Here is an 18,279-nt window from a genome sequence, read left to right on the forward strand (position 1 = left end):
CAGTTGCTGAATTTCAGACTGCTCTTTTATTTTTCAAAAAAAGAGGAAAAAATAAATTGCACTTTTAAAAAAATATTTCTTGAACACAACTTACTCACAAAACCTTTGGAGACCATCAGCACTGGGTTGAATGATGAGTGTTTTCATCGAAATTAAGGTGGGCCCAGTGGAGCAGGTGCTGAAACCTTTTTCTTTTGCTGAAAAATGGGTGAAACCAGTTCCACAGGGCAGCATGAGTGTCTGCAGAGGAGTAAGGGTGGGAGAAGGAACAAGCCTGTCTTCCCTCCACAGAGCATCCAAACCTGAGGCTCAGTGGCTGCAGGAAGAATATCAGGAGCAGGATGTTATCATCTCCAGAGAAATGGGTCATTTTTGGTGAAGTGGAGCTGGAGGTGCCTCTCACTTTAGTGTGTGCAAGTACCTATACACAGAGGCAAAGTAAGTCAGAGGCAGCAGCCAAAATTATGTTCCCCCTCTTTTACAGATGTTATCTTGCCAATTGTCATCACCCTGATAGTCATTACCCTCTCTGTCTTCTCACTGGTGGCTTTGTACAAAATGTGCCAGAAGAAAACTCCAGGTATTTGGTTTGCTTTCTCTGCAAGGGGGGCAATCAATGTGCTTTTTATTATTAAAAGATCTCTTTTGGATTACCTTAACCATCACTGTTGTGGTAGTCTGATGGGAAAGCTTTTTGTATTTTGTGTTTTGCCTGAAGTGGGAAACTAACATTTCATTTTCAAAATCAGTAGGAAGACCAGAGTGAGCCAAAATGATTTTTGGAGAATAAATAATGCTGTAAAGCTTTTTGCTCATGCTTTTGCAGCTACAAAGAGCTAACAAACACCTGTGCTAACACAATCAATCAGAGAGAAATAGACAATGAAAAATAAATTTGAAGATAATCAACAAAATCACTTTATTTATTTTATCTTTCTTCTAGATACAGGTAAAGAAATATCAATGTTTTCCTTTAGGATATATCTGATACATACATACATACTCATAGGCACATTATGCACAAGTAACATTTTCCAGTTACAGTAAAAATGTGCATGGAGCAAAATGCCTGAACAAACAGCATTTTCAGAAATAGTAATTTTGACAAAGCAGCTAAAGACAGTATTTGTTTATCTGCTGCCCATTAAATACTTAAGATAATGGGTTATATTTCCATCAAAGTCCATTTGCCAAATGTTTCAGGGTTGCCCAAGTAGGCCACAGGTAAATGTAAATTTCCATTAAGTGAAAACGCAGATCTGATCCTGACTGTGGTTTTTCTGTCCCTGTGAGCTGGCATGAGTTAGGAGACCTGTGCAGAACTGTGAAATCACAGAGCCTTGGAAATACAAAATCACAACAGGGTGTTGAAGCTGTAAACCAAGACAAACAGTGTGTCACAACCAATTTAGCCAATGACATGGAAAAACAGACCCAGATAAACAGAGGAAGGTGTGACCCTTACTTAGGAAATTATGGAATATTCAGTCAAGAGATAAGAAGTGAGATGAAGAACATTTCCTTACCAGCCTCCCCTATGCAGGAATGTCATCAGTCACTCTATTAGCAAACTCATTTGGAAGATAGAAGAGATATCTGTAGTGCTTCCTGTAGGATTTGCCCAGGTTTATCCAGTGCATTTCCCCTGTGCTTGGTGCCATGGAGTTGGTTCCATGTCTCTGATGTAACCCCCTGGCCCCTTCCATCTGCCCACACTTGCACATAAGCATAAAATGTATTCAGCATATGATTCATTTTGGAGACAAACCTGTTCCTCATCGATGGGGATGACAAACTGTTCCCAGACATCATGCCAGGCTGTACCCCCAGGGGGTACAGTCTCAGGAGCACCCTTGTTCCCTCAGTACCCTTACCCTGTATTTTTTAGCTCAGCTGTTGTGTGCTTGAGAACCATTGCATCTCACATCCTCTGTGCCAGCTACCCAGGGATTTGGGAGCTGCAGGGAAAAACTTGCTTCTCTTGTGCTCCTGGACAAGCCAAATGTCATTCTCCCTGGTTTCCAGAAGTGTCCCTACAAGCAACATCAATTCACTCCCATGGGTGACCAGAAAAATAACAATTGCTATTCAAGCTGGTTGATTGTGTTTATGAACTTAACGCAATACTGCAAAATTACAGCTGAGCCTTCTGCCAGCAACTGCAATAGCTCTGTCTAAATGTTTGGGGTTTGAGTTCCAGCAATCAAAATTATATTAATTTTTTTCTTCTTCCAGAGAGACAAGAGAATGGCGCTGAACAGTAGGTTGAATCCTTTTTATTGCTTTGAGATCTATCACAGGGCACTTGTAAATGCAGCAGATTTTGCATAGGATTTTCTTTGATCTTTCTCTGTTTAAATATTGTAATCAGTTGCCATCCCAAAGAGAAATATCCTGTTGAAAGTGCTGCACTTGCAGTTATTGTAGACCTGTATACATGATAAGCAGCTGTTTCAGCATGGATAGAAATGTGGTGACTCAACTGTTTTGCAATCGATCCTTTTGAGATGGATTAAAAGCTTATGCTGTACCACATTGGCCCAGTCTTTTTTTTTTTTTTTTTTTCGCTTTTTGCCCCATTGATCCCTCTCCTTTACCCCTGCATATTTTCCCACCCCCTTCTTTTGCTCATGTTTTCTCTCTTTTTAATGTGTTTCCTTTTTATTCTGGATCATTTATATATATTTCACCTGTTCCCCATTATATCATGTTCTTCTGTCCCATCTTGTTTCCACTAGACTATTTGCATAGGCTCAGTTGAAATAGTGGCTTAAGGAGTGTGAGGAGAGGGAAACTGAGAAAGATCCATTAGAAGACACAAATTAAAGGCCATGGAGCCTGGGAGTGGCTGCTTGCATGACCAAAAGCAACATTTAAGCTGCTGGTTTACTTGGTAGCCCTGACTCCCTGGACCTCTGAAGTGGTCCTTCTTTGTAACTATACATGGCTAAAAGGTTTTCATTGACAGAAAAAATTATAACCCCTTTTCCTCCAGATGTACCTCTTCTGGGAAGTCCTAGACTAAACCTGGAGTAATGGAACCTAATTTATCACATATTTTAAGAGGAAGGTATTTTCAGGGATGTTGTCATTTTCCCCCACATGACCCCATGCAAAGCCCAGTTTAATCCTGCCAGTTTAGACTGGAGTAGATGCTGCCTCCTCAGGACCAAAATCTTAGAGTTTTGTTTGGACATGACAAACGTGTGCTGACTGCTTAAATGTTTTCTGACTTCAACAGGGCCCAGTCAGATAAAGACGGAGTCAAACTTCTTTCTGTGAAGACAACTTCTTCTGAGACTGGTGAGGGTTTCATCTGTGTGTATATCTGTTTCCCTGTCTGAGCTCAGTGAAAAACCATTTTTGGGATGTCATTCCCAATAGCAAACCCATCTTTCCTGTCATGTCAAAGTCACTGCAAACAATTCTTCTACAGAGTGAATCCCCAGACTGTGATTCTGTAGAGCTGCTGTTCAGCTGTACTGTGTGTGCTGTCAGTATTTGGGAGTATGACTGGTACGAGAAGTATGACTGGTTTAGGAAAATATTTTATTTAAATCGCTGATGGTAAGTGATCCAGCTAGGGATACTCAGGAATAACAGTGATCCTGGTATTTATCAGCTAGATCTGGCTGTACAAGGAAGTTTGAAGACTGATAATATCATAAGCACAGCATGTTCTGACTTGGAAGGGACCCTCAGGTGAACTTAAGTGAATGGCCTATGTGAAGATCAAACTCACAACCTTAGTGTTATTATTACTGTGCTCCAAACAACTGAGCTAATATCCCAAGGACCAAAAGGTTTGGGAGCCAGTGCTGTATGTAATCAGGGTTCTGTTGGAGCTGGTGTCAGCAGTGTTCAGTCAGCCCCATACTCAGTCACCCTTTGCATTCAAAATCCTACTCTCATTGCAAATCCTTCTGTCCTGTGCTTCAGGTTCTTACAAAATCTGTGGTAATAAAGCCTAAAGGAGCAAAGGTTACTGATAACATACACAAAAGAAAGAAAAATCTCAAAGCAAAAAGATTGATGCTGTTATAGATTCTGAAAAAAAATGGAGTGGCACAAAATAAGACTGAGGCAGAACAGAGTTCTGGCTAAATAACCAAAACCCCTGAATCTCTCATGGTAGAGCTAGTCGTGGTAAAACTTCACACCTTCATCCAATCCTTTCTCAGTCATGTAGGTCCCACCTCACCTGCAAAAATCCTTCTAGAAGAACAGTCTCTTACTTTCTACTTTTTAGGTATAATACTCTTCTTTTTGTAATGTTTTGAAGCTTTTCGGCCATCTGGTTCTCCTACTGACATTTCTTAGGATGACCAATAGCTGCTCTCTCCTTTTCTTCCAAATCCTTGGGAAGTCCTCTGAAATACAGCACTCCATCTGAACCATCCTCTGCTGGCTGGAGAGGCACAGTTCAGTCACTCCAGCCTTCTCTGCGACTCCCAGAAGCACTTGTGCAATCCAAAACACCCACAGGGCATCTCTGTCAGCCCTTGCAGCAAACCAGAGTTGTGCAAGGTCCCCATCCTCTTGACACAGAGCTAGGGGCTACAGGGGGACAGGACGCATCAGTTCCGTCCCACTGCTGCTGGGTAAAGGCAAACTACACTTAGGCACTTTAGAGGCCGCACTTCACAGCTTCATTATTTGGGAATTTTTTTTTTTTTTGAGAATATCTTTGGGAATGGACTTTTAGCTTTATTTGGAGTATGGAATTGTGTGTATGTTTTCTTAAAATCATACTTTTTTTGTTTATTTGTTTTGAAAGCTGAATTAAGTTAGAAACTAATTAATGGGCTTTTTTTATTGATTCTGCCTTCATGCTGTTTCAAAAACAAAGTGACTTCATTGACAGTAGCAGAATTGTTTGTGGTTTAAAGCAGGGTAAATGGGAAAAGACACAGGCTCAGTTTTTGGGATTTTTTTCCCCCTTTTCCACAATGTGAGCTCTGTCACCTGTTAATCAGCTACTGTTCACCAAATATTGGAGCATCTTCCATCCAGAGGATGCTTGATATTCTTTTTTACTGAACTATGATGTATACATGCTATAATTAGAAGGTTTAAGTCATAACCACTTAGAAGATTCTTGCCCTCTTCTCATTAATACAATTCATATTTAAACTAGCTGCCATTTTCTCTTGAATTCTTACATCATTATGTGTTTAAAGTTAAACCTGCTTTCACAGGAATTGAAGTCCTGCTTTTGCCTAGGTTTTTAGAGTCACTTCTTAAATTAACAGCACTCTGGCAGAAGGGTCTGTTTCTTCCAGAAATATTTGTCTCTCATACAGGAATTTAAAATATGTTAGCATGTCTCCCCATTTGACTCAGGTTTACTTGCTTTATTAAAAGCTCAGGCATAAATGCAGATGCTTTTCATGGTACACAAGAACTGCCTGACTCATGGGCCTTCTCACAGCTACTGACAACAACTGCCCTGCATAAAACTTCTTTACAGGTGTTATTCTTTTTCTTTCATCCAGCTGTTTAGAAAGTGTATGTTGTGGCTGTCTCTGTACATACCGACAAAACTACAAAAAGTAGTGAATAGAAAGGCTGAAATCAGAAAGATCTAAAGAACAGCCTTAATTTCACAGGCAGGGCTACATCATTCTCTCACTGTCAATAGGCAGCTCGTCCCTAAGGTCAAGCATATCTACAATTAATTTCTGCTTTGATATGTATTCAAATTAAGCTTTATTACAAGTATACATTCTAATTTTTTTTTCTTAATTTTTGCTTTTCATTCCAAACAGAAGACTTTGAGATTGTAAAATTGTGTAAGATATATGCAGGACAACTAAGGACCTACAAAATGTTCAAGCAAGCAACCTAGAAAGACCCTGTGTCATTGTTGTGCATAGATCTTGATCAAAGGTTATGATGAGTTTAATCTTGCCTTATTTATCTGTCTAAAAACCATGCTAGCTGCACATAGTTGAAAGAGATGTTTGTGTCCAGAGGGCTGTTTATCCCATCTGCCTTGGACATCTATCTTGAGCTGGAATGGGCTGACCTGTGGCAGTCCATTGACTCCTGAAGGATCCTATTTTAGGACTTCTGAAATCGGGTTGTGAATATGAAATGAAAGAAAAGACTCCTTTTTCAGAGGCACAGCTGAATTAAATTTAATCAAGAATATTATTTCAAATACCTACAATTAATGTGAAAGACTGCAGGAAAAGAATAGTTTTCAATTAAGCCTGGACTAAAGTAATGTTTTTAATGGAGTAGTATCATCAGGAGAACTAGGTAAAATAGAGCTTTAATATTGTCTGCATTTTTATAACTCTTCTTAGAAAAATGGAATTGCTAATGGCCTTGAGCTCTAAGGCACAACTGGTGTAGAATGGATGTAAAGTATAAAACCAGAGAAAACTAAACTAGACTCAGAAGATTTTTCATGCATGTTTATCAGTGAACTGCAACACCTGATGCAAGATAAATGCCTGTTCTTGCATCTTACTTGAAAACTCACCTAGGATAAAAATAGTCTCAAAAGTTTTAGACTAATGTACAAATGCAGGACTTTATGGCAGCCATTTCATGTTGATGGTACAGGCAAATTTAGGTGGCTCTCCCTGGGGAGAATAAATGGTCTTTTACAATACAGTTTTCAAGAAAATCTACCTGCAAAAATATTTCTCTGTGATTCAACATGGCCCACAGAACTGCACACTTAGCTTGTCGGTGATAGTTATATTTCCTGAGAATATAAGCTGAAGGGTTTTAACTGGTTACTAAGAGATCAATACCATCACCCATGAGGTTAAAGTATTGCCTGTCTTGAAAACAGACCTAACTTCTTCTGCAAGGGTTCTTGTTTATTACGCTGAAAAACAGCAAAGTTATTGATCACTTTTTTAGGACTCATGAAGAATGTTGAGGGATGAAAATTTTTCAGTTACAAGAAGGTTGGTGAATAGAAACTTGGGTAAGACTACTACATGTGATAGATGTGTGATAGAAGAATTTATACCTGACTTCAGAATTTTCTTGTATGGTCCTAGCCTGGAATAACTGTTCTGGAGCAGGTAAAATGTGTCAAAGACCTTTTTAGTAGAAACCCACCATTTCAATATTCAGTGTAAAGTCTCATAGGGATGTGCAGGTGACATAATATCTCAGACATGTTAGGTATAATCCTGGCACCTAAGTATAAACTGATCCAATAAAGCATGACTTATAACCAGACTGAGCTGTTTTGAGGTGAAAGGGTAGGATATGACTTACTTGCCTGTTCTCCACTAATTTGCTGAAAGGCTGTTAAATGTGTCAGATCTGAGGTAGCTCAGATTTTGGTGAGGCCCCTGAAATGGAAGGTGGCTGGCGGAGGATTTGTGGCACAGGTCTGCATTAGGGCTGCCCGAGATACCCACTGTGACCAAAAAAAAAAAAAAGAAAATTTAAGCGTTATTAAACAGAAATGGGAAAATGTATCAGGCAAAGATGGATATTTGAGAGACACCTAACCTGTTCCAGTTGAAACCCCTTTAACTGATGGCAATCACACTGGAGAAAGAGATCACTTAATACCTAGAGGTGCTCTCTGATGGTAGTGCAGTGCAAAGATAGCTTGAGCCAAGGAAGCAGGAAAACTTCTGTTCTCCACATCTCTTCCAAAAGCTGCTGCTGTTCAACAGTAATGGTGGCCTTAGAGCTGCTACCTGCTGCTTCAGCTGAGTGTACCTCAAGACAACCCACTGCAGTGCTAGGGCTTGGACATGGAAAATCCTGTGGTGCTCTGAAACAGTGTGGTCGGATGGCGATGTCTCCATCACTGCTTTCCATAACCCTCCAAGTGCTGAGACTAATTGTTCTGCCTCACTCATCAAACCATAAATGTGGTTTTGATACAATGGGACAAATCAGGAGCTGGTGCAGACCTTGTTCCCTGTTATGCTGAGTACTGCTGAGCATGGGCCATGGAATTTAAAAAGGTAAGAAATATTTGGGGTTTACCTCATTAGGGACCCAACCCAGGGAAATTTACCCTTGTGAGGGGGCATGACTCCACAGCAGGCCATGAGGTATCTTAACATGGACTGGGACTTTGACCTCTTTCTCATTATGTCTGGGATCTGTATGGATCTAGGAGTAGGTGAAGAATCTGAGTCACTAGATGAGTCACTGTCAATGGGAATTCCCTTCCCTCTTCCACTCCTTGCAGGATAAGCAGTGTAGGTCAATGAAGAGCAGTCTGCTGGCATGCTGTGTGCTTAGGAGTGGTAAGAGCAAGTGCTCCTGCTAATGTAGGATATGATATTGATTATTTCTGTTTCCTAGTCTGAGATGTAGTTTCAGGGTCTTCTGTTTTTCCCCTGCACGCAGAACACCTAGAAGCTGCTTTATAAAAAAGAGTTCCCTTGCAACATTGGAAGATACCAAGTACCTCCTTCCCTCTCCTTTTCTTTCTCATTTGCTGATACTCTATTTTTTTTAGCCTTGTGTTTTATAACAGCCTGAAGTTCTGTTTTTTTTCTTCACAGGAACTGTAGAATAAACTTTCTTAGCTTGTGGTTGGACTCTGTGTTTACTCACGCCACAAAGTTCTGACTGCACACACTTCCAGCTGAAACTTTTAGACAAAACTCTTGTCAAAAACATAGTCAAATTGCAGTCAAAATAGTATATGTTTCTTTCTGTATTTCTAATTCGATTTGTGAGCTGTGCCTATTTTCAAGGGGTTTTAGAGAGTCTCTTAAATTCAGCCTGCTGAGGCTGAATGTGATGTTTTATTTTCCCTTGTGATGTATTTTCTGACTTTCCAGCCTGCAGTTTTCCTCATGAGGGAGCCACCTCCTGCCCTTTGCTCCCTGTTGATCAGGAATTATCTTCCTGTCCTTCACCTGAACGTTTCCACACACCCTCTGTCTGCCATGGTGGATTGTTCAGATCCTTCTGTCATGCTGGCAGTGGTGAGGAGCAGTTTGCAGGGAAATGTGAAGTGTGTGCCAGGCAAGCTGCAGCATGTTGCAGGTGCTGGACTCACTGGCCGACACCAAACCCAGCCATTGGTTCTTCAGCATCTTTCTTTTAGTTCACATAGAGATTTTGATTCCTCTATCTGCAGAGGTAGTTCTATACTTTTATAAAAGATAGGCTTCTGCAATCAGATTTTATTAAAAGCTTACTTTAATTTTTTGCTCCAAATCTGATTGCCACTTACAAGCAATTTCTCAGCAGCAGATATTACAGTGAAATAACAGGACAACTAATTTCTTCTTACAGACAATGTAATCTGAGATGCAGTACAACCTATTTTTTTAAAAAAAGCTGTTTTTACATCCTTCTTCTTCCAGCTTTCCTGATAATGTCAGAGGGCTTTACCCAGGTCAAAGACTTTGTGTATTCATAGTACTCAGTCTGTACTCTCTTTTATGTCATGACGTTCTGCAGTGTATGTGTATTCTGAATAATATATTCAGACTCTGAATCAAATGTGGAGGGGCAGGAGGGGAGGGAAAACTGCAGTGAGAGTATTACAATATCCTTCCACAGCAGTGAGACAAAGTAATGTTTGTTTCAGAGCTTCAAAACTGATCTTATTGCAATCTGTAATTTCAGCTGATTGTACCCATTACTTATTCACACACATTGGCATCAGAATGCAACATTAATGCTTAGAAATGAGTATGTTTGTGAGTGAAAAATAAAAACAAATACTGCACAAGTGAAATTTTAATTAGGAAGAAAACACTGCATTTTCACTGCAGCACTCTTCTGGTTACCTTTCAGCTTAGAAGAGCCCTCAGTAGCTGGGTACTAAGTGTACTTTCCATGCACTTAAAACCAATATGTTGAAGGATGAGGATTTATGAGTACAATTTTTTTTTCTTGTACATCTTCCTTGTCTTTATCCTTTTGAACCACGACCACATTTTAGAGGAGGAAGTGTGCAGGGCATATTGGATCAGACCCAGTACCTACACTGCCAGTTTCTTTGGGTGGATCAGTGACCGAGGCTCTGGCAAAATTGTTCAAAGGGTGCCACGTGGAGGCTGTGAATGCAAGACTGGTGCTGAATTGTGCAAGTTGTTAGTGCACTGTCCCCTTTAGTACTGAGGCTAAGGAACCATCAGCTGAGCCAGCTGCTCCTGTTGGAGCCCTGGATCTCTGTAGCCGCAAATCCAGTCAGAGAAGATATGTTAGAAGGTGGATCACAAGAGGTAAAAGGAAGTGTGACAAACAGGAAAGGAGTCCATGAATATTTCCTACACCATAGTCTTCCAGCAGCGTGTGGCTAGGAGACATCCTTAATCAGGCTAGCTATCCTTGGTGTTTCATAATTTTCAGTGGCTTTTAATTCCACAAATTTGTCTTGTTTACTGTAGTATGTGCAGCTTCCTGCAGCAATAAATCTGACAGTTTAACTACAGATATGTCTGTTATATGACAGTAACAGAGACTTAATGATGCTTATGTCTTGGTTTTTGCAATCCAATTTCAGACAAAAATCAACAAAGAGACGCAACACTGGAAGATTGCAGAGAATATAGAATGTAAAGGCAGGCTTGGCATGTCAACTTAAGTTTCCATGTCAGTATCTCATTTATTCACATTTCCTTTTCACGAAAGGGAATGAAATCTTGCTATTTCAATGAGGATCAATTGGGCAAGCTTCAGGCCATATTCCTTCACTTCAGGTCTTCCCATTGGCTTTTCTTGTTTTCATGTCTGATAAGATTTTTTCTTCTTCTTCTTTTGAAATTTCAATTCTTCTGTTTCTCTTCTGTCTCTGTGTTTCCCTTTCTTCCCTGATTTTAGGGATTTCAGAGGGAATCATTTGGGCAACTTTTGGTCCTTTTCCCTGCACCACATTTCATCTCAGTGTAATTGCTTGTAGTCACTCCATTCCAAATTATCTGGAATTTTCAATTTAATTTTTGATTGACCATATCTCCTTTCTGGAGTGTTTGTTCAACTCTGTCCTCCAATTTCAAGATTTCATTTGTGTTTCCTGAAAGAACAAAATTCCTTTCAGAACTGGCAATGAAATCTTGTGATTTCAATTGGGCAAACTTTGGGCCATATTTCTGTGCTTCAGGTCACCCCACTGGCTTTCCTTGTTTTCATGTCGTATCAGGGTTGCTTGTTTTTTTTTTTTTCCTTTTGAAATTTCAATTCTTCTATTTCTCTTCAATTTCATTATTGATTGACCATATCTTCTTTCTGGAGTGTTGTTCAACTCTGTCTTCCAATTTCAAGATTTCATTCCCTTTTGGAAATATATTGCCATTGCAGCCATCAGATTGGATCAACAACTACCTTATGCAAAATACTGAATACCTATATCATGAAAAGCTGATGGTTCAAGTTTCTCCTGATATCTCCCATCTCCTGGTGCATAACACTAGAGTTTGTGTGTCATCCTTCTTTAAATGCACAATTCAGAATAAATAAATAAATAAATTTTTTATTGATGATGTTGTACAGCAATTTTGCTCTTGTTGGTTTATTTTGTGGAACTATAGCCTTTCTCTTTCAATGATAGCCTCAGGTTGTGCCAAGGGAGTTTAGATTGGATATTGGGGAATATTTCTTCACAAAAAGGGTTGTTAAGCATTGGAACAGCATGTCTGGGACAGTGGTAAAATCATCATTGCTGGAAGAGTTTGAAAAATGTGTGGATATGGCACTTGAGGACATGCTTTAATGGTGAACATGAAGATGTTGCTGGGTTGACAGTTGGACTTGATGATCTTAAAGGTCTTTTCCAAACTCAACAAATCTATGATCCTGTGACAGCCTTCAAGGCCTTGTAATGTATCTGGACTGGTTGAGCACCTCCACTGCACTGTATTTTCTCAATTAACAAAAAAAAAATCAGTGTGAAATGATTTCTTCAATCTATTAAAATGTCATCTGTTCTAACAAACAACTAAACACAAGTATTTGTTTTTGACTTCCCTTATGGGAAGCAAGGTTTAGTCCATTTGTTTTGGTGGGTGATAGTTTGGGGACAAGTTTGAGTTTGAGTCTTGGAATCTACTTATGTCAGTTAAGGCTGTTTTGAGATCAATACAAAAGTCTTCTTACTTGCAGCTAACCTGAATGTTCTTCTTGGTTTGCCCTTTGAGTTGCAACAGGTGTTTAGCAGAATATCAGACTGCTGAGTGTTGCACTCCAAAGTTGCTCTGGACACCTCTCTGTGCAGTCACCAGGTGTACTGCAGCCCTGTATCTAAACCCATCCACTACCCTTTTATCTCTTGAACAGAGAGCATCTGTGACCACTCCTTTCCAGTGTATAATCATTCTCTTATCACCACTGAATTGTTGGCTGGCACTAACAATTGCAGACCTTACAATGCAAATATGTTCAGGCACTTTAGCAGCCATGCAGTAGCCATAACTTGCTTTTGTTTCCCAAGGCTTGCAGGCTCCTGCCCTCTTGGAAGTGCAGCAGCAAAGCAATGTAGGACATCCCTGCCTGCATCCATCCCTCACCAGACACTGCTACTGTAGGGGGACATTGCCCCAGGCAATAGCTGGGGGCAGTTCACTGTTCCAGGGATAAGGGGTATAGCACCAGGACATCTGGACAGGGCATGTGAGTGTCTGTGTGCTGTGGTCTCAGGGTCTGCAGAGAGGCAGAGTCACCCTCTGCCCGGCCACCACTGTTGGCAGGTACCTCTCAAGCACTCTGCCTTCTGCTGCTCCCCCACTCCATCCTCTGATCCACGGCCTGTTGGCACACATGGAATGTTATCCAGGGAGCTGCGTTACTCTGGAGCCTGCCCTTAGACATGTTATTTTCCTGGGGTGCTTCCATGTAAACCTGTCTGCAGAACAGCCAGCTGAGAGTGGAATTGATAACAAAGTACTGATATATATTACTACTATTGGATACTATCTTTTGCATGGTAATATATTTCACAATTAATTTCTCCAACACCTTCTTTTTTAAACAGTTTTGCCAGTTTCTCTCTTCTATTCCTTATTTGATCTTCCATTTCTTTATATTAAAGAAGGAAAGTTTCTGTTTATTAAAGAAAGAAAGAAACATGCAGAAGGAAAAATAAAAATAAAAAAAAATAAATGAGAGTTCTTGAAAGTCTTATTCCTTTGCTAGTATAAAACTGTGCAATATTTGAACTGGTTCACTTTATTTTAGCTTTTCAATGCAAGATTTTTATCAAGCAAAAACGTTTCACCTACCAAAAATATGTCTTGTTAAGCTGTTCCAGGGTTTTTCCTAGCAGAAACTTGTGCTTTCTTTTGCCCTACCTGAAATTTGCAATCATAAGAGCTTCTGAAACTCCATTTTAGCAACACTTCAAAATTACTTAAAAATATTTTTTTTCCAAAATTGAACACTTGGGAAGTGAACACCATTCCACCACACTATTATTGAACAGTTTTCAGCAGATACCAAGTCTTCTACTCATCTCCAAAAAGCTGCACTAAATTAAAGAACCTTTATTTGCTGTGAAGCAAAGCTGTATGAAAATTATTGATAAGTCTTTTCCATTCTCTTCAGGAGTGCAACTATTTAATTTGGCTGCTAATTATTTAAATGGCTAATCAGTGAATTTTTTCATAATCCTAATTTGTTTTACAATTTGGAACCCTAGGCCATTGATCATTTGTAGGTTTTGAATACATATTCACTTCTCCTGGAATGTAATACATCATTTCCTTGCCTCTCATGTGGTATGAGGAATTAAATTGTCTCCTGCAGGTGTGCAAGGAGGCAGAAGGAGATATTTGGGTTTTCCTACCCTCATACCTATTTCTATGTGGCTCTGGCTTCTCCAGGGAAGGAATATTGAGAGCTGTGTCAGGTTCTTAAATGTTCATCCTTCTGCTTTGTAGGAACTGAGCTGATGTCAGTGTTACTGGCAAAAATTAATTTCATAGTTCTATCTTATTTTTATAATTCAATGTTCTAATCATAGCTATAAATGAATTAAAACTTTACTCCTCTTCAATCCCCTTGAGAACTGTCTTGGAAAATACTTTGTGGTAGCAACCCAGCATTAATAAGCAAATCACAGGGGAAATAATATATTAAATAGGAAGAGTGGTAAAAATTTATGTTGTGGACAGTTTCTGCTGTGAAGTTAAATCTTCCAAGGAGACTGGCTAGTTTGTACAGTGGTCAGAGATGTGTTCCTGCTAGACTCATTTCCATGTTTATCTGCCTTTCCATGTTTATCTGATGCAAATGTATTTTCTGTTTCTTAGGAGAGCACTCATCTCACGGGAAGAATAAAACTCGGCAACTCTTCACATCTCAGCAATAAATATGTGAGTTTATAGCCTTTGTTTTCCATCCTGTAACATTAGTGTTTGTTAATCCCTTTAACGATTTTTAGTCTCAGTACTGTGCCATGTAACTTTAAAAAAAGGGTTAAAAATGCAAGCCAAAAAGAGAAATTACTTTAGTTGGCAGCAGCCTCAAGGAAAAATGGCTTAAACAAAGCTCAGCAGGAGCACCCCATGGTGACCAGATTCACAGGCAAACTGAGGGGCTGAAGAAGCTGCCAGGTCAGAGAGACAGATCTTTATAGGGAAGAGCATGTGACTTTAACTGTTCAGCATTTCCTGGATGTAAACCCCTGAGTGAATTTTCTTTCTGTTTATGTGATAAATAATATATTTTTAAGGTCAGATACCTACTTTTAAAAAATAAATTTGTACCCAGAAGTTTTTTACTCCTTTCTTTTTTCCATGAAAAATCGGAATCTTTTTCACTTCATGCAAAAGCCAGGAGTTTTATTGAGGTGGTTTATTATGGCTTGAAGTCCTAGGTGGTTGAATTATAGCAAGTGCTGAATGGTATTTTTATGTATGAGAGGGCAGAGACCATCACAGCACTCTGAAACACAGTTTTTGATGTGGGTGCTGAATTTTCCTTCATATATGAAGCTTTCTCAGGCATCAGAATATCCACTTCCCATGAAGCTGCTTTTCTCATTTATGGAGAACTGTGGAGAGCTGTGGTCCTTTGCTGAGGGTGGGAGAAGGAAGCAGCTGTGGAAGGGCCCTGTGTGACCAGGGTAGAGCAGGAGGCAGGGGACAATGATGTCCTGAGGAATTGGGTGCCACAGCACACGTGGGGTGGACCCAACAGAGGCTCTGGTGAAGCCCAGACTCCCCCCAGCACTGTAGAATGAAGCCCCTCTAGAATGGGTCCCATCAGTCTCCACTGAGAAATACATGGTTGACCAGAAATGTGAAGAACATATTTGATGGTTTTGACATTTTCTCATTTCCCCTAGGTAGAAACTGAGCTTTCCTGATGCCAATAGTAAGGACAAAATTACCTCCTTTGTTCCTTGAATTAGAACAGCAGAATACTGTTTTGCCTACAATTCTGAAAACCCAGAGGTGGTTCAACTTGTGTGGATCCAGGACAAGGGCTTGGACAATAAATTTAATCCTTATTGTCTATTACAAACTGGATTTATTCTGTGTCTTCCATTTTAGTTTTCTCTTATGTTCCTGAACAACCTTACCTGGAATAATACTCCTGAGATGCTCTTGTCTTTTCAGATGTGAAGGAGCCTGTTTTGCCATAATATGCAGGAACATCTCACCAAAGTTGCATTTCAATGGGAAATGTGGAGAAGCTGAAGCTTTTTACCATCAGGACACTTCTGTTAATGGCTAGGTTTTGTCTTCTAAATCTCAAGCATCTCCTTTCCCTTCTGGGATGACATGTAATTTTTTTGATGGTTTAATAACTGGTATACCATGTATATTTATTATTTTCACATATAGTAAAAGCAGGGAAACAAGGTTGAGGAGAATGTAAAAACAAGATGAGTGAAGAGGATATAGAAATTTAGTGATGTTTGCATAGTAGCTACTAAAAATATTTTCTGCACACACAGGAAGGAATATGTCAGCATATTTTGTTGAACTTATGGTGGCTAGGGATATTTTAGTTGTATGTAGCAGAATACAAACAGGACCTGACCCTTGGAACAGGACTGGGCAAACAGCCACTATGAAAATTAATTCAGTGATTTGCATGAGACTCCTCACTGTAGCACATGCTTTGCTTGTCATAAATGTTTACAGGGTGGGATGCCAGGCTGAGATGCTGAAGTGTATGCTTCTTTTCTGTGAAGGGAGGAATATACCTTGCACTGAGGCTCTTTGAAATTCTGTAAATTACTGAATATAATCTTTGCAACGTAGCAGGCAATAGTTGGTTTTCACCTGTTCCTTGGCTAATTGCATTATGCGAGCTGCAGATATGGCTCCCATATAGCCTGGGGCACACAGTGGGAAATCAGCAAGGTAAGCAATTTCCCAGATGAACCTTCCTTGTGTTCTGAGTAATGTATGGAATTCCTGCGGGTTATTGAATAACTCTGGAAGTTCAAAGAGCGTTTCAAGTGCTAATTACAGACACTCTTAATTTGTACAGAGCTGACAGTTCCAGAATATCAAGTAGTGCTTCTGCCTGCATGTACCCTACCTTTCTAGAACTATAAATGTTTGAAAGTTATATTACTGTGAGCATCTGCTCAGTCTCAATCCACTGACTGTAGCATTCCAAGGATTATGGTTTTTTTAATTGGGAAATGGAAAGAAGACAACTTTTGGGACAATCATCTAAGTTTTGATACCTATTGATACAATGCTTTTGAGGAACTTTTCTCTCCAATTTCCTTCTCTGAAATACTAAAACCTGCCTATCATTATGGTGAGAGATTGGGCAGATTTATTACTTCATGTCTATAGACAAATCTGAAAAGTGTTTATTTCCCTGTGCTTGGCCACTGCTCTTACTTCTGCTTTGGTGGGTCTGATAATCTTCTTTCTTAGTGGCACCATGAGAGACTTTTGGTGAAGCTCAATAAAAGATGGGAAACTAGCAAGTGTCCATGCTGCAACTGAACTTACGTGGTTCATTCAGGTATTCCTGGATCACTTGTTTTCCTCAGGAGCAGAGAAGTCTTGGATGCCTGCTTTGGAAAGGTTGGGCCATCTAAAATATGCAAGTTGGTATCTGCAACTATTCTGGTTCCTGGCTGAAGTGGTTTCCTTCCAAAAAAAAACTAGTCATGGTGGATTTTCACGTTGATTAAAAACCCAAAGTATTTTGTAGTGTATTGTATCATAGTGAAAGGACAGTAAAGAAAAGAAGAGAAATATTGTGAAATATCTGTTTGTGGTTTTGTGCAAAATCTGTTCAGAAACTACCATGTTGTGTCAAGAAAAAATTTTACTGCCTATTAAAATTTATTATCTTTATTAAGTAGCTATCCTTTTCTGTTTTCAGAAATACAATCCATTGCACATGTCTAGCACAACTATTGTCCATTACTCCTCATTCCTGTTTCACAGAATAAGGTGGACCCTTTATGGCAAGTCTGGAGAGCAGACATTAGGTATTCTGGGCATGGTGGTGGCAGAGGCTCTGTGAAACCTTGAAGAAGGCATGCTGGAGGTGGCAAGTGGAAACTCCTCCTCATTGCAATCTGTGATGGGGAGAGGACAGACCTCTCTGCAAATCCTGGAAAAGTGAAAAAAAAACAAAACAGGGAAGGTGTTTGGGCTCTTAATGATAAGGGGCATGGCAGACAACAAAACGCTCATCGGAAGGCTGGCAAATATCTCACAAAGAGACTGGCTTGTGCTGAGTGTGTAAGAAGTAAAAGAGGTGGGTTCAGTGGACAGCAGAAATAACATCCTCCTAACCCCTGAAATGACAAAACTTGTGGTAAAGGGAGACAATATAAACATCTGTTCTTGTTAAGAATCACAAGGGAATTTATGTTTGTATGAAGGAGAGAAGACAGATTTGCTTGAAGGATATATGTAAAGCACAGAAAGGATTTGGAAGAATATTTGGGGTGCTTTTCTTCTGCAACGTTGGAGGTGCTGGAATTGCCTCTAATGGGAGGTGATGAACTGTCTGCAAAGAGAATTTAGTATTTAAAGAAGTTATATGCAATGGCTTAGGTAGATGAAAAAGAAATGAAAAATCCATTCAGGTTGTCTGGATCAACAGATCCACTGTAATATGTGTCTAAAAGAGCCACTAGAGTTTTTCTAATCACTAGTATGTCAAAAAAAAAAAAAAAAAACAAAACAAAAAAAAACACCACAGAAGTTAAAATTGATCCTTCACTGTGAGGTTTGTCTATATGAGAATATTAGAAAAATGGATCTACATTTGTAAAAGTCTTTTCACCAAAGTTTGACTAAATCTTCTGTGCATAGTCCCATCTAAATTTAATGTTCTTTAGCTTCTGTGTCCTAATTTGCTAAAGAAATGAATGACATCCACTTCACTGTGGAATGA

At 39.6% G+C, this 18,279-nt stretch overlaps 1 protein-coding gene across 2 annotated transcripts in view; it reads left to right on the forward strand.

Moving 5' to 3' along the window:
* EMCN (endomucin) overlaps positions 1-17,225 on the forward strand; it is a 53,245-nt gene extending 36,020 nt beyond the window's left edge. For both annotated transcript variants that reach the window (XM_021531439.3, XM_031504702.3), the window contains exons 8-12: positions 485-580; positions 2,236-2,260; positions 3,242-3,303; positions 14,202-14,264; positions 15,513-17,225. In XM_021531439.3, coding sequence (XP_021387114.2) covers positions 485-580; positions 2,236-2,260; positions 3,242-3,303; positions 14,202-14,260 — 242 coding nt within the window. In that variant the 3' untranslated portion in view covers positions 14,261-14,264; positions 15,513-17,225. The remainder of the gene's footprint in view (positions 1-484; positions 581-2,235; positions 2,261-3,241; positions 3,304-14,201; positions 14,265-15,512) is intronic.
* Positions 17,226-18,279: the final 1,054 nt, after the last annotated feature.

This window comes from Lonchura striata, chromosome 4, assembly GCF_050655825.1.
Source record: "Lonchura striata isolate lonStrDom1 chromosome 4, ASM5065582v1, whole genome shotgun sequence".
Lineage (NCBI taxonomy): Eukaryota > Metazoa > Chordata > Aves > Passeriformes > Estrildidae > Lonchura > Lonchura striata.